At 39.1% G+C, this 20,894-nt stretch overlaps 1 protein-coding gene across 4 annotated transcripts in view; it reads left to right on the forward strand.

Moving 5' to 3' along the window:
• Positions 1-20,894, forward strand: part of ABCB4 (ATP binding cassette subfamily B member 4) — a 72,845-nt gene that overhangs the window by 25,466 nt on the left and 26,485 nt on the right. For all 4 annotated transcript variants that reach the window (XM_010804130.3, XM_059885832.1, XM_010804131.4 and 1 more), the window contains 8 exons: positions 616-729; positions 2,245-2,355; positions 2,570-2,695; positions 6,157-6,360; positions 6,705-6,875; positions 12,612-12,773; positions 15,735-15,896; positions 19,540-19,686. In XM_010804130.3, coding sequence (XP_010802432.1) covers positions 616-729; positions 2,245-2,355; positions 2,570-2,695; positions 6,157-6,360; positions 6,705-6,875; positions 12,612-12,773; positions 15,735-15,896; positions 19,540-19,686 — 1,197 coding nt within the window. The remainder of the gene's footprint in view (positions 1-615; positions 730-2,244; positions 2,356-2,569; positions 2,696-6,156; positions 6,361-6,704; positions 6,876-12,611; positions 12,774-15,734; positions 15,897-19,539; positions 19,687-20,894) is intronic.

Here is a 20,894-nt window from a genome sequence, read left to right on the forward strand (position 1 = left end):
AAAGATGAAGGGAAATGTGTTAAGTTTGTGTGCTATAGTACAGACTAATTGTGTAAAGGAATTATTAATTAATGCACACAGATGTGATTTATAATGCATGAACTGTTACTTTTTAATGTTAAAAATCTTATCAAAATGTGTGTGTGTATATATATATACATATACATATATATATATAAAACATGGCACTTTTTAAGGAAAGTTATATGGGGCCAGAATCTACCTTGTTTCATTTTGAACATTGTGTGTAATTCCATGCATAGTTAGAGAAAATAATTTAGTACTGAATAATACTGACAGAAAATATTTTCCTCTGGTGGCAATGGCTTCATAATCAAGGCAACAGATTTGAAAAATCTTTGTCATTTTGTCTAAGCCCAGGAGAAGAACAACCAATAGTTTGACAAGATAGATGAAAAAATATTTTTGAGGTTGAAGAAACCCATTTGTGCAACAAAATTTACCTTGTAAATTTTGCTCTTGTGCTGAAAAAAATTTTCAAGGGATTGACCTAATCTTGACGCTTTGGTGGCCTGTGTTCCAAACACATGTGTGTGAGATGACAGTGGACACTGGAATGGGACATGTGACTTTCCCTTGTGTTCTTTTGCTCAGGTCTTTTTCTCAATCCTGATCGGCGCCTTCAGCATTGGACAGGCCGCTCCCTGTATTGATGCTTTTGCCAATGCGAGAGGAGCAGCATATGCAATCTTTGCTATTATTGATAGCGTGAGTCATTTATTATTTTTAATGCTGAAAAATTTTTTGAGGCCTGGATAATTAAATCTGGCTTTATGTTAAATGTCCTGTAAAAATTAAGTAACATGAAAAACTTCTGCTTATTAATGAATAAAAGCAAATGCCTCTTTTGAATATTTGTGAAAGTTTGAAAAAAATACCTCTTTTTCAAGGTTAATTATTTGCATTATATTCTGAGTCTGAGAACTCACAGGATCCCAAGATCAGTAATCAAAACCAGCTCTAATTGATGAGGAAACTTTTTTTGGTTAAGCCTACACTTGACTGTTTGTAACATTCACACTGGTTCCAAATTAAAGAATCAATACAAAATAATAATAAAGAATAGAAATGGGATTTCAAGTGAGGAATAAATGAGGTTAGGAGTGCTTATTACTGTGCCTGCCTCAAGTTAGGGTTTAATAAATTTAAGTTTTGAGTTAGCCAATTGGGGAATAAAAGGCAGAAAGTGCTAAGAACTTTTATAAAGGAGAACAGGTTTTTTTTAAAAAAAAAAAAAAGAATTCTCTCTCCAATAAACTGTATTTTAAAGAAAAAATATTTCTGAATGCTTATCTTTAATCAAACAGCACTGATCTCATTTGGGAAAGTGCATCTGAACTAGTGTGTTATTACTAGAGTTCAAAGCAAAGATGTTTGTCTTCCTAGTTTTTCTCCTTTTCTCTTTCATTTTGTAGCCAGACTGAGAACATTATGCTTTGTAGACAGGATGAGTGGATGGAAAAATGATTGGTGGACTGAAATTGATAGTATGTTTTGCTGTGGGTTTCCCTCTCTCAAAAAAAAAAATGGTCACTGTATATATGATATAATTTTGAATCAATTGTATTGCATAAGTTATCCTGACTGAAGTGAAATAAAGAAAATCATTTTGACACATTAAAGGTGGTCTCTGCATTTACACAGGGAAAATGTTAACTAGCTAACTGAAATGTAATTGTCTAGTCCAAGCAATTGCTGTTTCATTAATCTAAGTCATGAGAAAATTGGTCAGCTTCTGCATATATTGAAAATTTACATCATTCCAAACTAACTTGTCCCTAACCAATTGTTCAATTTTCTCAATCTAGTCCATCACACTTATTGTTTAGGAATAAGCTAATTTTCACTAAATGCTGAAATACCTGGATATATCAATTATAGTATATTTTGTAATTGCAGTTGTAGGAATGTACATTTAGAAAATTTATGATATGCCAGAAACTTAAAGTGAAATATCATATGAAATGAAAATAATATATCCCTTATGTACTTTTTAAGAGAAACCTATTTTCAGAGAAGGAATACTTCCTTATACACATAAACACAAACATACAGACACACACACACACACACACACACACACAGTCTTCAACTTGGGTTCTGACTCACATGAAGGGAATTATGCTTTTCTGGGTCTTGTTTTTGGCATTGCTGAGGCCTATTCCTTAAAAATGCAATTGTTTGTCCTATGATGGAATAGCCATTGAATTTTGTTTTGTTTAGGATCCTAAAATTGACAGTTTTTCAGAGAGAGGACACAAACCAGACAACATCAAAGGGAATTTGGAGTTCAGAGATGTTCATTTCTCTTATCCTGCTCGGCCTGATGTCCAGGTATTATAAGTTATATTTATAGGGATTCCTAATTTAGATTGTTAATCATCTTCAGGAATCCACAGTCTCTGTTATTATGATATGTATGTGCCTTTTCCTTTGGGGGTTATAGTCCCTTATTTAATACTATTTTTCCAAATTTAAAATTGAGTCAGATTACTTCTCTTTCAGGCTTTTGATGTGAAGTGCACTCTTTTTCTCTCTTCCCTTAAAGATCTTGAAGGGCCTCAACCTGAAGGTAGAGAGCGGGCAGACGGTGGCCCTGGTTGGGAACAGCGGCTGTGGGAAGAGCACAGTAGTCCAGCTGGTGCAGAGGCTGTATGACCCTGATGTGGGGAGTGTAAGTGGGAAGAACCCCGCTCTTCAAAATGGGAAGCTGGGTATCAAATAGCCCTTAGAAAAATTTTTTGGTAACATATTTGCATGTGAATCCAATTTTGGTTAAAAAAAGAAAAAGGCTATGGAATTGCAATGCATCTGGATAAGATCTTCAAACCCTTGGGATATTTTGACAAATGTAGTCAAGATGATAAAATTCAAAGAAGCTAGACAATGCTCTCCTCTGTTCCAACTAAGCTTTTCATAATCTACTATGTCACTGGAAAATAGTCGTCCAAACCACCAAGAGGATTATTTTCAATGACTGACTTAGTTTGGTTAAAAATGTTCCACATTAGTAATTGTCAATAAGCTTGTGTTCGGGGTCACAAGGAATCTTAGGGCAGTAATTAAATTCATCAAAGACAGTTGAGTTTTCTTCAGTGTTGGAATATCTGAAGGGGAAAGTGGAACAGTCTCCATGAAACTGGGGACGTGAGAAACAGTAACGGCCTAGGGTATAGTTTTTTTGATCTTTTAAAATTTTTATTATAAATTGAAACTTACCGAAAAGTTGCAAGTAAGGAACTCACATATACTCTTCACCCAGATTTATTCATTGTTTTTATTTTGACCTACTTGCCTTATTATCATCTCTTTCTTACTGCATGTTTGTGTGTATGTATAAGACACACCACAAACATATATACCGGTTATTTTCTGAACCGTTGAGAGTAAGTTAAAGATGTTATGGCCCCCTGACCCTTACATACATTAGAATATAATTTCTTTTTTTTTTTAATGTTATCGGATTATAGGTTGTTTTACAATGTTGTATTCGTTTCAGGCGTATAGCAAAGCAGAATGTATTTTCTGAGAAGACAACATTCTCTTACTTAATCACAAAACAATTATCAAAATCAGTAAATTTAACATTAATACAATAGGGGCCCACAGTAAATATTCAAATTTCCTCAGTTGTACTGACTTGAGAACATTGAGTTTACCTGACATTGAAATGTAGTATAATTATGAAAACAGAAGTTTACAAGTTACACAGAAAAACAAAAAAACACAAAAAGGCATTAATATAGGACAGAGATTCTAGGATATGTGAATTATCCACTTTCTTTAATAAAATTAACAAAATTTCTTTGAAAAATCTGATACACCAAGTAGGAACATGGGCCCCTTCTCATTTCCTAAAGCAAACTCTAGGTTGGTTGAAGTATAAACACTTTTCTTCATTTTTAAAAAAGAACCTAGTAAATACTTACATTGAGGATAAGCATTTCAAAACATCTTATTTTAAAAATTACTATTGGAGTAATACATTTTTAAAAGAAAATACATGTCAGGAAAAAAGTCTTCAGAAATTCTGTAACTCAGAGATATTCACTGTTCACATTGTGATTTAAGTTTGCTTACTGCTGAAATAATGGAAAAAATGCCCAGTGATACAGCTGATTGATTCAATTTTTCCTTAAACCTCTCTTCAATAAAAATCAGTAAAGCTATAGTTTAAGAAAGAAAGAAATTGGAATGAAAAATTTATGATATATGATAAAACTATTATATTACTATTTTATAAATTAATATGAATCTATCAGAGGCTATGAACATGCACATCTTTTGAGAATAAATGTAGATTTGTAAAAAAGAGTCAAGAAATGCTCAATTTCACTTATATATGAATTATATATAAGCTACACCATACAATTATTAATTAGAAAAGACAGATTAATATGATAAAAGCCAGTAAATTACAGTGAAGCAAATATATATTTATATATTCCTGCTGCCACTGTGAATTATTAAAAATCTTTTTAAAGAGTTTGTTCAACCTTTATTCAGCAAATAATAAATACCCAAAATTTGCCAGTTATTGTATGAGTTAAGCAATTATTACTGGAGAAGAAAAAATAAAACATACTCTTCAGTCTGGTAATTCTGTCCTTCTACTATGATTGTCCTTCAGTGTTCTTTGCACGAAGCCAAATATTCAGCAGGTGGGAAATGCTGAAGTACATTATGGTATTGATATATTATGTAGAGTAAAACATCATAATGCCATCAAAGTGATATGTAGACTAGGTAGGTAAATGGACAGTTAATTCAGATTTAATAATGGTAAGCAAAATTCATAGTTATGCCAAAATACATAACTCAATATGTAATCATTTATGGAGAATATTCCATCCATGAAAAACAGTATACATAAGATAATAAAATCAAAAGAGAGAAAAGACTTTATTTTTAGCCTTGTACATTGCTCTTTATTTCCAATTCCCATTTCTAACCACTGCTGCTGCTGCTGCTGCTAAATCACTTCAGTCGTGTCCAACTCTGTGCGACCCCATAGATGGTAGCCACCAGGCTGCCCTGTCCCTGGGATTCTCCAGGCAAGAACACTGGAGTGGGCTGCCATTTCCTTCTCCAATGCATGAAAGTGAAAAGTGAAAGTGAAGTCGCTCAGTTGTGTCCGACTCTTAGCGACCCCATGGACTGCAGCCCACCAGGCTCCTCCATCCATGGGATTTTCCAGGCAAGAGTACTGGAGTGGGGTGCCATTGCCTTCTCTGTCTAAACCACTGAAATAAGTTAAACATTAGCTAAGGTTTTTTTTTTTTTTGCCTTGTCAGCAAACAGATTTTATTGAGCTATATTCTAAAAATAATATGTAAAGTTCTGATAAGGATTATTTAAAAGATGGTTTTACCAGTGTTGCTGCTGCTGCTAAGTTGCTTCTCCAATGAATGAAAGTAAAAAGTGAAAGTGAAGTCGCTCAGTAGTGTCCGACTCTTAGTGACCCCATGGACTGCAGCCTACCAGGCTCCTCCGTCCATGGGATTTTCCAGGCAAGAGTGGGGTGCCATTGCCTTCTCCGTACCAATGTTGAAAACACCCCAATTAAACTAATAGATTCCAAAGTATAAATTGAATGGTAATAATTTAAATAAAAGAATAAAGCATTCAAAATATAAGATCTTTATAAACACAGCAAGCAGAAATAGCTGATAATCCCATTAAAGTGTCTTTTAAAAGAATAAAGATATAAATTACTGCTGCTGACTTTTAATATTATGTGAGTGCTAATGAAGAAACTTTATTAGCAGGAATTCCCTGGCCGTCCAGTGGTTATCACTCAGCACTTTGACTGCAGTGGGCCTGGATTTGATTCCTTGCTTGAGAACCAGGATCACGCCAGCCAAGTGGCATGGCCAAAAAAAGGAAAGAAAAACTTTTATTAGCACCATTTTATTTACATGTCGTGTGGTAAAATAATAAATAGCTCACTCAGTTTGTATGGATCCATTGCATTTATTGTTATTTTTTTTTTAATTGGTGGATAATTCCTTTACAATGGTGTCTTGGTTTCTGCTGCACAACTTGAATCACATATTAGCTAAGGCTTTTTTGGTAACAAATGCTTTCAATGTCAAATGGTTTAAAATATTTAATGGAAGTATCTTGTTTCTTCAGATTATCATCGATGGGCAGGATATTAGGACATTTAATGTAAAGTATCTGAGGGAAATAATTGGAGTGGTGAGTCAGGAGCCAGTGCTCTTTGCTACCACCATTGCTGAAAATATCCGTTACGGCCGTGGAAATGTCACCATGGATGAAATACAGCAAGCTGTGAAGGAAGCCAACGCCTATGAGTTTATCATGCGGTTACCACAGGTAAAGCCTCTGTTAATTTAAGTGCCCTCGAACTTCATGCCACCGAGTTCTTTCTTCAAAGTTTAAGCTAATAATGTTTGAGGTTCCAGGTTGTCCAACTTTGCTAGGTAAGTCCCTTGAATTATCCATTTGGAGGGTCAAGGAGTGTAGCTTGGTACAATGACTCATAGGAAATTTTATACAGAGTTTGTGTTAGTTTTTTAGAATGTGAAATGATTTATTATGATTTGTGACTCATTACGCTAGTCAAAATGAAGCACCCTGTTGTCTTCCATGAATTCCTAGACTCCATAGCTTTTTCTATTTGAAATATTTCAAGAGCTCTACCACGCTTTCTGTTGTAGAAATTTGACACCCTGGTTGGAGAGAGAGGAGCCCAGCTGAGCGGTGGACAGAAGCAGAGAATCGCCATCGCCCGGGCCCTGGTTCGCAACCCCAAGATCCTCCTGCTGGACGAGGCCACCTCAGCGCTGGACACGGAGAGTGAAGCCGAGGTTCAGGCGGCTCTGGATAAGGTCAGTGGGTCCTCAACGCCTGAAGGACCAGCCAACTGAAACTGTATTGAAATTCTTACCAGTGCTTTGCGAGCCTAGGCTGAAAAACATGGACCTGAGAGTAGATGCAGCTCTCCCGTGGGCTTTTTTCTAACGTGTTACTCCATGTGGAGTGCAGTCGGTTAACAATGTTGTGGTAGGTTCAGGTGCGCAGCAGAGCGACTCAGCACTCACGTATCCACGCATCCATTCTCCCCCAAACTCGCCTCCCATCCAGGCTGCCACATAACACTGAGCAGAGTTCCCTGTGCTATACAGTGGGCTGGTTATCCATTTTAAATACAGCAGTGTGTACAGGTCAGTGCCATGGGGCTTTCTTTCAGGGCACATTGCAGAGAGAGGTGGGCAGCCCATTTGCTGGCTTGCTTTCTTGGACCAAGATGCAGTTATCCCCCGGTCCAGGCCTGTGCAGTGAACTGCTAAGCTTTGGGGGTTTTGTTTGTTTTTTTACATATAGGTTAGGACTTTGATCAAAAGTTCTTACGGTAAAACGTACAAAGAAAATTCTGATTACTTACCCAGTGGTCTATCTGAAAAGCAGTTCAAAATACTTGCCTTATTTTGTAGCAGTACATCATCTTTATCTGTTCATAAAAGTGAATGAGTGATTCTCTGGAAATAAAGTTCAATTTTTGTGTTTCTTTAAGCATATAAATAAGGAATATATTTCAAGGCCGCTGAACTCATGGGCCTGGCTCAGTGTTTCTAAATCTCTCACTATCGTCTTTACTAAGCTGAAGCTTCGCAGCATGAACCTTATCTTGGGACACTTTCAAGGTTAGTGCTGATGTCATCTGTCATAACAACACAGTATAAAAACTGGAGTCAGATGACACTATGTAAATAGATTTCAAATACATAAATATCATAAACATTTTTGACTTCATAAAGTTTAGTAATAAAATGTGCAAATTACTTAACAGTCTATCCAAATTGCCTCTTGAAATTTTGTTTTTCTGAATTGACCTACTTTATTTTTCAGTTTTTATTGAAATATAGTTGGTTTACAATGTGGCATTAGTTTCAGGTGTACAGCAAAATGATTCAGTCATACATATATATGTGTGTGTATATATATTATATATCAGATATATATATATATATGTCCTCTTGAAATTATACAGATGAGCTGTATAACCTTATTTTCTCAGGAAAATGTATACTTGAATCCTAAGTAAACACAACTGCCTTGTGTGCTATAAACTGTAGTTAATTCAGGCTTTGTGGTTTATCATGTTAACATTTTGGCTTATTTTATCTAATGGAATTTAATAATTAATGAGAAAATATGATATTCTCTCATTATGAGAGAATATGATGTAAGAGAATTATGAGAGAATATGATATTCTCTCATAAATTATTCCTCATAAATTTTTGTACTGAATTACCCTGCTTTCATGTATATTAAGTCTCAAGGAACCAAAATATAATACATAGGGGACTTATATTTGGTTGGTTAATTAGAAGTGACTTAAATCAGGAAATCATAAAAACAAATACATGCATTCATTAAATAATTGATTTAAAATGTGTCAGAATAGATTTTTTTCGCATACAGTTATGTACGATAAGAGAGATTTATGGAACAAAGTCCTAGTCAGCCCCAGGACACAGGTCCTAAAACTTTCTAGGGTGTGTACATTCAGGACAGTAGCCCTTGCTGTGCTAAACAAACAGAATTACTGACAAGTTTTTTCATGATGTGAATTCTGTCAGCAAACGTTGTATCCTTGCAAGTTTTAATTCATATTTGGATACATTACTTCTTTGAATTTTAGCAATTTGTGTTGGCAGACACAGAAGCTATAAGGCCTCTTGAAGTCTATGCTTCGGACATTGAACAAGCATTCATTCCTTCACAGCTTTTGCTCAAAACTAGTCACGTGGCCTGCCCAAATTTGAGGAGGTGGAAAAATACAGTCCATCTCTGAAGGGAATAGCCCTAAAGTGTTTGTTGCCAATTTTTATCTACCATAGTTGCTACAGATGGTTTATAATCTACCGAATCGACTCCATACACTGCAAGATAACTGATATGTTTTTCAGACAATAAACTATGTCTTGAAGAGGGAAGTCCTTCATTATTGCATTCTCTCCAGTGATACTGGTCAGTCAGTTGGCTGGTCCACCTGGTTAAAAACCAACTGTCTTAACAATGAAAGTTGAGTTTTGTAATTCTCTGTCCTTGAGGAGCATAAGGATGTAACACTGTTACTGTTTTTCCTCTCTGATTACCTAGCCTGGAAGCAGAACATTTTCCTTCTGTAGCCCCTTTCCACAGTCGTCACTGTCTCTTGTCCGGCACCATGCTGTTGTACTTAGCTATTTATTTATATGCTTTCTCTCTCTCTCCCCTAAGAGGCAGAACTAACAAAAGGCTCATGTTTACTCTATAACACCCACTCCAGTGCCTGCACATAGTAAAGCCTGAATAAATTTTTACTGAATTGATTACCATGGTCTAGCTCATTGAATAATGCAGTTCTACATTAGAAAAAAATAATTAATGACCATATCCGCTTTTGGCTCAATAGATAGCAACTGTTCTTCAAAATAAATAATAGGTTTTTCAGTATAAAATCTTAAAGAAGACTAGAAAAGCAGACTTGATATTTTGATTTTTTAAAGAAAGTCAATAATCAAAAAGTTTTATACCTATGTCCCTCTTCTACTTATAGTGTTTCCATACTGGAGGGGCAGGAAAAGAATGAAAATAGTGATTTAATGAAATGATCCCTGTAAGTTTCCATTTGTGCTTCCCGCCCCCCCCCCCCCGCCCCCCAGAAGTCAAGAAGCCTAATAGATGAGCGCTTCCTCTGTTTGGGCCTACCTTTCATTCCTGTGCTGTGAGCTTAATCACACAGTCATGTCCAGCTCTCTGTGACCCCAGGCACTGTAGCCGCCAAGCTCCTCTGTCTGTGGGATTCTCCAGGCAGGAATACTGGAGGGGGTTGCCAAGCTGTCCTCCAGGAGATCTTCCCAACCCAGGGATCGAACCCAGGTTTCCCGCGTTGCAATGGGATTCTTCACCATCAGAGCCACCAGGGAAGCCCACCTGCACATCCAAAATTAGAAGTTTCAAATTTAATAGTTGTTCTCCTTGAATCCAGGATATTTGTTTGCCAGTGTCTTGTCATCGTGGGGGTGTTTGAAAATACCCTTTTGTGTCAAATCTCCTCTACCCTAGCCAAAATTCTTTGGTCAAGGGTGACAGTGGCTAACTTTGAAATTCACAAATACATACTTGATTTCTCCTGCACACCAGTCATGTACTCACGAGTCTGACTCCCAATTCCCTTGTTTTTAAAGTTGACATAGCATTAACCTATTGTTATCATAATGATAAACCCAGCCACTGTTAGCAGTTACTCATCACTGTTAGTGTATAATTAGATTGATCAAATTATTTCCTATATACCTTATCATACATGGACAAAGCTGTGCAACTTCCTTATTAGTATATCAGTAAAGATTTATGAAGGTTTCTTTGGGGCCCAATTGCTAAAAATCAAAGAACAGTCTTAAATGTTGTCCAGTAGACTTATGCTCTAGTCTCTGTCTTTTTATGTTCTCATGTGTGTTAGTGTGTGCACACACGTGTTAGTCACTCAGTTGTGTCTGACTCTGCAACCCCTGGTAGCTCAGATGGTAAAGGGTCTGCCTACAATGCAGGAGACCCAGGTTCAATCCCTGGGTCAGGAAGATCCCCTGCAGAAGGAAATGGCACCCCACTCCAGTACTCTGGCCTGGAAAATCCCATGGACTGAGGAGCCTGGTAGGCTACAGTCCATGGGGTCACAATGAGTTGGACACGACTGAGTGACTTCACTTCATACTTCATACTTCGTACTTCTGCAACCCCATCAATGGTAACCCCCCAGGCTCCTCTGTCCCTGGGATTTTCCAGGCAAGAATACTGGAGGGGGTTGCCATTTCCTTCTCCAGGGCATCTTCCTAACCCAGGGATCAAACCTGGGTTTCCCCCATTGCTGGCAGATTCTTTACCATCTGAGCTACTAGGCTGTTTTATATTTTTTGAAACATAATTGATTAATCTGATTATTAGTATAAGGCCTGAAGAAGAAAGACCACATTATTTTTTTTTCCAGGTGGCTACACAATTGACTCAGTACCATTAATCACATAGTCTACTTTTTCTCAACTGATAGACAATGCATATTTATCACACACTAATTCTTTAAAATGTATGTCTATTCTGGACTCTCTGTATGGTTCTGTTTATCAAATTTTCTGTTTATGTGATAGCTTCCCCTGGATTTTATTGTTTTAATTGCTGTAGCTTTTTATGTTTTAGTATCTAGTGGAGATATTACCCAGATACTTATTAACTTTTTCAGAATTTTTGTGAATGCTCTTTTTAAAAAGATTGATGAATCTTTTAAAAAGATTCATATACCATGAAGTTCACCCATTTTAAATGCACAGTTCATCGGTTTTTAGTATTAATATATTCACAAGATTTTACAACCATTTGCATGATCTCACTGCAAAATATTTTCATCATTCCAAAAAAAAAAAAAACAAACCCTTGTACCCCATAGTACTCACTCTCTATTCTACTCTCACCCTTGAGCTTGGCAACTACTAATCTTTCTCTCTCTCTGGATTTTCCCATTCTGGACATTTCCTATAAATAGAATCATACAAGGCATGGTCTGTTTTAACTGACTTCTTTAACTTAGCGTCATATCTTTAAGGTTCATCCATATTGAAACACGTATCAGAATCTCATTTCTTTTCCTGGCCCAGTGCTATTCCATTGTATGGATATACCACCTTTTGTTTCTCTTTTGATCAACTGAACATTTGGATTGTTCTCACTTTTTGGCTATTATGAATCTAGCCTCACATTTTTATGTTTTTAACTGCTTAGGTGATTTGGGCCACACCCTAAATACCATGCTAACAATGTGGTTTTATTGCCTCAGAGTAGGTAGGTAGTGGTCTTAAGAAGTTGTTAGTCTAATAGGGTAATGAATATTAAAAAGAATAACTATTGTTAATGACGTAACGTGAATAATTTGATGGACATTTTCCAGCCCATTCATTAACCCATCAAGCTAAGGACATGTGAGCTCACTGAACTACTTAGGGGGTGATTTGTAGATTTCAGTATCCATAAAAACCACCCAAAGTATTTGTTAAAAATCACAGTTACTGGCCCCACTCCAGAGTTTGTGATTGAGATGGTCTTTGAACCATAACTTAAACCATCCAGACCTCAGGATATGTTTTCGCCTAAGGTACCTGCACGTAGTCCATCAGAATTACAATCACAGTAATTACAGAATTTCAGGCACTTCAGAAGAAATCATACAGAAGTGCTCTGGAGAAGGCCTTATGTGGCAACAACTTCTGAACATGCTTCTGCTAAAGTCTTTAGCATATCGTATAACTCAGAAGCAGGGCTCCTCACGATGGTATGAAAACATTAGAGAAGCTCCGGAGTTCTCCATCTTCATCCTGGGGGATTGGCCTCCTGTCTGGTCCAGAATTTAAGTCCCTTGTGTCCATTCACATGTGAGAGATGCCTTTGTGCCCTGATCACACAGGGATGGTGAGCTGCTCTCCATCAACCACAGACACCCCCGTCTGCCTGCTTCATTGTGTGTTAATCAACAGTGCAAGGACGGTGTAACCCTGCTCCCCTTCATGCCTGTCCTTTTCCCCTCTAGGCCAGGGAAGGCCGGACCACCATAGTGATAGCTCACCGACTGTCTACAATCCGAAATGCAGATGTCATCGCTGGGTTTGACGATGGAGTCATTGTGGAGCAAGGAAGCCACGGAGAACTAATGAAGAAGGAAGGGGTATACTTCAGGCTTGTAAACACGCAGGTATCTGCTTCTTGGGAAGTTTTTCTGTTGTTTTTTCCTTAATATAATATTCTTTCTTTATTAAAATATCAAATAGCTAATGCTGTACTGAGAAATCAGAAGTATCAGAAAGATGCCACGCATACATCTGAGACTTTAATTCACAGTCGTTGAAAGAATCTTGAAAGAGAAAGGTGGGGAGGGGGGGAAATAAAAGACAAGGCCAAAAACATTTTGAACTTGTTGTTTAGGACAGTGATTCTTAATTGCCTGTTCAAACTAATGGGTCCTTCCCCCAGTAGATTAGGGATGTTCAGAGTGGTGGTCGGGGTAAGAGGCTGATGCTAGGTAGTTGGGAGAGGTCCTATGAGACCTTAAAATACTTCCCAGATCATCCTAATGAAGCCAACAGCAAGATTCATGGCTCTTGGAAGTGAATAGTTCAGTGTTTTGTTTTTTGTTTTTGGCTTGCGAGATCCTAGTTCCCTGACTGGGGATCAAACCCTGGGCCCACAGGAGTGAAAGTGCCAAGTCTTAACCTCTGGGCCTCCAGGGAATTCCTGAGTTTGGTTTTCCTTTAAAACAACAACAACAATAACAACTACTCACTCTGTTTCCTACAGCGGGTTCTATTGATAATTATTGATTTGCCTTATTATTGAAATTAGTCACGAGCAATTTTTCAAAATAAATAACCGAAAAATATTTATCCTGTAAACACAATTCTTCTATTTGTAAAAGTTTATACATTTGCTTTGATAACTATAATATGTACATATTTTTGTTATTTTTCTTCACATTTCAAATACACACACTCCAAATACTATCATTTTATATGTCCTCAGCAGTAATTACATTAATGTGTAATAAACTGCTTGATCATTTCTCTAAAATTGACTATGTGGCTTGTTTCTAGTAATTCTTTGTTCTAAATATTGCCCTTTGGGAGCACGTGGTGGGGAGGGGGGTGAGGGTGGGTTCCAAAAAAGTAAAAAATTTGTTTTGTTTTCTGACAAGTAATTAACTCCTCTGAGTTTCAGTTTCCATATTAGAAATACAAAACCTACCATGTGAGGCTGCTGCAAGGTTAAGAAATAAGCACCCATTTAGTTCAGTTCAGTCGCTCAGTAGTGTCTGACTCTTCACAACTCCATGGACTGCAGCACGCCAAACCTCCCTGTCTATCACCTACTCCCAGAGCTTATTCAAACTCATGTGCATTGAGTCAGTAATGCCATCCAACCATCTCATCCTCTGTCGTCCCCTTCACCTCCCACTTTCAATCTTTCCCAGCATCAGGGTCTTTTCAAATGAGTCAGCTCTTCACATCAGGTGGCTAAAGTATTGGAGTTTCAGCTTTAGCATCAGTCCTTCCAATGATCACTCAGGACTTATTTCCTTTAGGATAGAATGGTTGGATCTCCTTGCTGTCCAAGGGACTCTCAAGAGTCTTCTCCAACACCACAGTTCAAAAGCATCAATTCTTTGGCGCTCAGCTTTCTTTATAGTCTAACTTTCACATCCATACATGACCACTGGAAAAACCATAGCATTGACTAGACGGACCTTTGTTGACAAAGTAATGTCTCTGCTTTTTAATATGCCATCTAGGTCGGTCATAACTTTTCTTCCAAGGAGGAAGAGTCTTTTAATTTCATGGCTTCAATCACCATCTGCAATGATTTTGGAGCCCCAAAATTAAAGTCAGCCACTGTTTCCACTGTTTCCCCATCTATTTGCCATGAAGTGATGGGACTGGATGCCATGCTCTTAGTTTTCTGAATGTTGAGCTTTAAGCCAACTTTTTCACTCTCTTTCACTTTCCTCAAGAATCTTTTGAGTTCCTCTTCACTTTCTGCCATAAGGGTGGTATCATCTGCATATCTGAGGTTATTGATATTTCTCCCAGCAATCTTGATTCCAGCTTGTGCTTCTTCCAGCCCAGCATTTCTCATGATGTACTCTGTATATAAGTTAAATAAGCAGGGTGACAATATACAGCCTTGACATACTCCTTTTCCTATTTGGAACCAGTCTGTTGTTCCATGTTCAGTTGTAATTGTTGCTTCCTGACCTGCATACTGGTTTCTCAGGAGGCAGTTCAGGTGGTCTGGTATTCCCATCTCTTTCAGAATTTTCCACAGTTTGTTGTGATCCACACAGTCAAAGGCTTAGCAATAGTCAATAAAGCCGAAGTAGATGTTTTTCTGAAACTCTCTTGCTTTTTCGATGATCCAACAGATGTTGGCAATTTGATCTCTGGTTCCTCTGCCTTTTCTAAAACCAGCTTGAACATCTGGACGTTCATTGTTCACATATTGTTGAAGCCTGGGTTGGAGAATTTTGAGCATTACTCTGCTAGCATGTGAGATGAGTGCAGTTGTGCAGTAGTTTGAGCATTCTTTGGCATTGCCTTTCTTTGGGATTGGAAAGAAAACTGACCTTTTCCAGTCCTGTGGCCACTGCTGAGTTTTCCAAATTTGCTGACATATTGAGTGCAGCACTTTCACAGCATCATCTTTTAGAATTTGAAATAGATCAACTGGAATTTCATCACTTCCACTAGTTTTATTTGTAGTGATGAGCACCACCTGAATATACTAGAAAAAGTACTTTAAAAGGTATGTGAATTTTGTCTCAATAAAGCTGTTAAATCATTTTTTTTAAGCACCTAACACAAAATAGCGGAGAAGGCAATGGCACCCCACTCCAGTACTCTTGCCTGGAAAATCCCATGGATGGAAGAGGGAAATGCAACCCACTCCAGTGTTCTTGCCTGGAGAATCCCAGGGACGGGGCAGCCTGGTGGCTACCGTCTATGGGGTCGCACAGAGTCGGACACGACTGAAGTGACTGCTTAAATATCAATTTAAGCAGTAGCAGTAACACAAAATAGACGCCTGACAAATAATAGTTACTTGTCCTAAACTTGAAGGTTACATCCATCTGGACACACAACTCAACATTTTGTTCTTCTTCTAGATTTCAGGAAGCCAGATCCAGTCAGAAGAATTTAAAGTTGCACTCGCTGATGAAAAGCCTGCCATGGGTTTGACTCATCCCATAGTTAGGCGTTCTCTTCATAAAAGCCTGAGGAGTTCCCGACAGTATCAGAATGGCTTTGATGTCGAAACCAGTGAACTTGTAAGTAGTTTTTCAATTATCTTTCATTGTTTAGTTTTGTTGGTGAAGTCCATAGCCTTGCAAGTACATTGTAGGCACAGAAGATTCCCACCATGAGCCATACTCTTCTTAAAAGAAGGAAATATCCAATATTAATTGTACTTGTCAAAAATTGAAATCAATTCCAATTAACAATGGATTTCCAATGAAAAGGGAGCCCAAAACATAGCCTTTGTGCTTAGATGCTTAAAATTAAAATAAGGTATTCATTTTTGAGGTCCAGAGTAATACAGGGCTCGTCTAAAGTAAGAGGCCCTAATATTTGCATAATCTATTATGTAGGATTACTTTTGATTGTCTATGATAGGAAACCCAGAGTAATATCAATTTAAGAAAAATAAGGTTTTATTTCTCTTTCACATTAAAAACAAACAAACAAAAAAAAGACTTACAGGTAAGAAACCCAGGGTTACAATGGTAACTCCACCATGGTTACCATGGACTCAGGCTCGTTTCATACTTATTCTCGTTATCCTGGCATGTAGCTTTCATTCTCAATAATCTAAAATGACTCCAGAAGCTCCAGCCATCACATCTATGTTCCAAGCAGCAAGAAAAAACAAAGATTTCCCAGACATCTCATACAGTACTTAAAAACAAAAAACAAAAAAAAACCTATGTCATTGGCCATAACTTAATCACATGTCCATACTTAGCTACAACGGAGAGTAGAAAACTGAACCTTTTTGCTATATGCATTGCTACTCTGAGTAAAACTGGAATTCTTACTAGGAAAAAGGACAGAATAACCAGAAATAGCCAAAGTGTACATTCTTTAATATTTCTCACCTGAAACTTTGGGATTTTTTTTTAGATCAACATCTTACACTTTATAATACAAATTTTTACACAAATCACATGTTTACAGTACAAAAGGCAAAGGATCTCAAGAGAAGTAACTGGGATGATATTAATTCAAGTTAACAGAAGCTTTTATAATAGAAAGGGAACACATTCCAAGAAAAGATATTTTATGATTTTAAGAAACGATTTAGGAGTGTATTTTGATGTTATTTGGAGAAGGCAATGGCACCCCACTCCAGTGCTCTTGCCTAGAAAATCCCATGGATGGAGAAGCCTGGTAGGCTGCAGTCCATGGGGTCGCTAAGAGTTGGATACGACTGAGAGACTTCACTTTGATGTTATTCCCTGATAGCTCAGTTGGTAAAGAATCTGCCTGCAATGCAGGAGACCCTGGCTTGATTCCTGGGTCAGGAAGATCCCCTGGAGAAGGGATAGGGTACCCACTCCAGTATTTTTGTGCTTCCCTTGTGGTTCAGCTGGTAAAGAATCTGCCTGCAATGCAGGAGATGTGGGTTCGATCCCTGGGTTGGGAAGATCCCATGGAGAAGGGAAAACGTACCCACTCCAGTATTCTTACCTGGATACTCCCATGGACAAAGGAGCCTGCTGGGCTACATCCAGTCCAGGGGGTCACAAAAGAGTTAGACTTGACTTAGCAACTAAGCAACAGTTAATAAAAGCCGAGTGTATTTTACTCTTGTGTTGGCCTGAAGAAACTGATCCTCCTGAGAGTTCATTTCGTCTGTTTTTCCTGCCCACGATGTTATTCACTGCAGAGATAAGAAGGGCTCTTTTAGTAGTCTCAATCTTGGTGTATTTATGGAAAGAGAATAACACTGTATTATTGTGGTGCAATATTATTGTAAGTAAGATAAAGAGTTTCTCCCTTTTTGGCTGTGAAGAATTTGCTTCTCATTTTCTCATTTGTCTGGATAGTTACACTGTTACATCTTTAGAGTCTGGTATTTTAGAGGAGAACTACTCTAGGAGAAATGCAAAATGGGGTAGGCAGAAAATGCCACAATCAATATGACTGTCCTTGGTGCCATCATAGAGGGATAAATGGTGTGCCCAGGGAGAGGGGGAGATTAAATCTGATTAGAAGGACTGTTTGCTTGTGAAAAGCAGCCTGAGCTCCTTTATCAGGCTGGAGGCCAGGTCTAAAAGATAGTGCTAACTAGGGAGGAAAAAAGCCCCTAAAATACAGAGGAGGGGGGTGGTTTGAAAGCAAAGGGCTGAATAGAAACTATTCCTATGTTCTCTATTTTATAGAGACACAAACGTGACCTATTTAAACAACTGTAAGGCCATGGGTTTCCATAGGCACTTATGGTATCAAGTTACTGTGAAACCACCTCTATAATTCAGAATATTCTCCTTTTTATTTTTATTTTTGGGCAGCCCACACAGCCTGTGCAATCTTAGTTCCCTGACTAGGGATTGAACACGGGGCCCTTGGCAGTGAAAATGCTGACAGAGTCTTAACCACTGGACTGCCAGGGAATTCGCTAGAATATTCTCCTTTATGTGACTTAAATCCCTCATGTTTGACCAAACATCAGGTTCAACACTTGCTGAGAAGCTGGTATGTGCCAGGCATTGGGCTGTTTCTAAGGAGATAAAGTGTTGGTCATTCAGTTAGTCTCTCAGTTGTATCCAACTCTTTGCGACCACCATGCACTGTAACCCACCAGGCTCCTCTGTCCATGGGATTTCCCAGCAAGAATACTGGAGTGGGTTGCCATTTCCTTCTGCAGGGGGATCTTCCTAATCCAGGGATCAAACCTGGGTCTCCTGCATTGTAGGCAGAGTCTTTTCCATCTGAGCCATAGTGAAAGCTAAGTCATAATGTTGGGGTCACATAAGCCAAGACATCTTAAAACAAAACAAAGTCACAGAGATGTGTAAACAAACAAACGGGGGGAAAGTCACAAAACAAGCTATGAAGCAGAAGTCTGTAGGGACTGCAGAGTAAAGTTAGTCTGCCCTACCGTTAGTAGTGGTGAAAGAAAAGCACGTAGGTACTTTAGTTTTGTGAGTTAGGACATGACAAGGATAAGATGCAAGGCAGGGTTCTGGGCTGAGGAGACCAAGCCCAGGTCCTCAGATGAATCACGGTGTCTTGTGTTGGTGAGGACGCTTAACCGGTCTATTCGTGGGTCTTACCTTGTGTGACCCCAACATCATGACTTGAATTTTAGGGCATCTGGTGCCCAGATCCTGCTTCCGCTCACTTGCTGAGGCTGGGATAGGGAGAGGCTGGTCACACTTTGAGGACTGCTTCTCGGGTGATGGACTACCCCAGCTCAGGCTGTACAGTCCATTTGCTGTCGTTCAGTCACTCGGTCATGTCCAGCTCTTTGCAACCCCGTGGACTCCAGCATTCTAGCCTCCCCTGTCCCTCACTATCTTCCAGAGTTTTCTCAAATGCATGTGTATTAAGTCAGCGATGCCATCCAACCATCTCATCCTCTGTCGTCCCCTTCTCCTCCTGCCTCCAATCTTTCCCAGCATCAGGGTCTTTTCCAATGAGTAGACTCTTCACATGAGGTGGTCAAAGTATTGGGGCTTCAGCTTCAGTCCTTCCAGTGAATATTCAGGGTTGATTTCCTTTAGGATTGACAGGGACATAGTTGACATCTTGTCACATCCTGTCTGACCCTCCCGTGGTCTGCTGTGGCCTAGTCATTCCCTCCGCCCAACTTGTAAGTTCCTGGAGGGCAGGCCAGGCCCTCTCCGGGTCCACACTCTGGTGCCTGTGGTGTTTCTGCCTGTCTGTCTTGATGTGTGTGTGTTCTAGGACGAATCTGTGCCACCGGTGTCTTTTCTGAAGATCCTGAAACTGAACAAGACAGAGTGGCCCTACTTAGTGGTGGGAACCCTGTGTGCCGTTGCCAATGGGGCGCTCCAGCCGGCCTTCTCGGTCATCTTCTCAGAAATGATAGCGGTGAGTGTGGAAACACCACTGGATGGCCTGAGTGAAATCACTCAACCACGAAATCAGTTCTCATGCCAACCCGGTCCACTCTGCAGTAAGGCAGCCTCCAATGAACCTAAGCCAAAGGCTTTAATTCTCTGTTGAGGAAAGCCGTGAGGCAAAAGAAAACGTCGGCCAGTTATGCTTTCAAGGAAATTGGAAACTGTAAGATCCCTGAAGAAGGAAATGGCAACCCATTCCAATAATCTTGCCTGGAGAATCCCATGGACAGAGGAGACTGGCAGGCTACAGTCCATGGGGTTGAAAGAGTCGGACACGACTTAGCGACTAACCCCCTCAAAAGATCCCTGAAGGAGGCATTCTGTTCACTCTCTTCATTCGGGTGAACTGGTGTCATGCTGTGATCCCCACCCTGCTTGTGGAGAGGAGATGCTCACCTCACAGGGTGGTTGGGTGGTGGGGATGGGGGAAGAGTTCACGTCTCAAGGGTTTAAGAGGCCAGGCTCTGGGCTCAGACTGGCCACGCCATTTAATTGCTGTGCTAAGTCGCTTCAGTCATGTCTGACTCTTTGCAGCCCTTGGAGCCCAGCAGGCCCCTCTGTCCATGGGATTCCCCAGGAAAGAATACTGGAGTAGGTTGCCATGCCCTCCTCCAGGGCACCTTCCTGACCCAAGGATAGAACTTAGGTCTCTTACGTCTCCTGCCTCTTAAGTGGGTTCTTTGCCATTAGCGCCACGTGGGAAGCCCCAGCTGCTGTGCAAATGCTTCACCTTGTGGCACCTCAGCTGTTCATCTGTAAAATGAACCTACTCCTGGAATGGCTGATGATTAAGAGACGATAAAAACTATACTCCAATAAAAATTTTTAAAAAGAGAGATAAGTAACGATTAATATACAGAAAGCATTTAAGAGTGTCTACCTCAAAGTGAGTATTGAAAAGTGCTATCTACTACATCATTGTTCAGTAATCCTTACAAGGCTTGGAGAGGCTGAGACACAGGAGGAAAACTCCTACAATCCAGTTGTTAAATTCCCTGAGGGATGTTTATCAGAAGTGATCAGAAATATCTAAGGCTCCATAAAATCCAACATTTATATTTTATGTCCTTAGTTAATCTCTAATGTTATTGGATAGAATTTTTGTTAGAGTTGAATTATTCCCCATCATATAAAGAATTTATTATGCTTCTGAATTGGAACGTTGGTCTACAATTA

The sequence above is a fragment of the Bos taurus genome, chromosome 4 (genome assembly GCF_002263795.3).
Source record: "Bos taurus isolate L1 Dominette 01449 registration number 42190680 breed Hereford chromosome 4, ARS-UCD2.0, whole genome shotgun sequence".
NCBI classification, from domain to species: Eukaryota; Metazoa; Chordata; class Mammalia; order Artiodactyla; family Bovidae; genus Bos; species Bos taurus.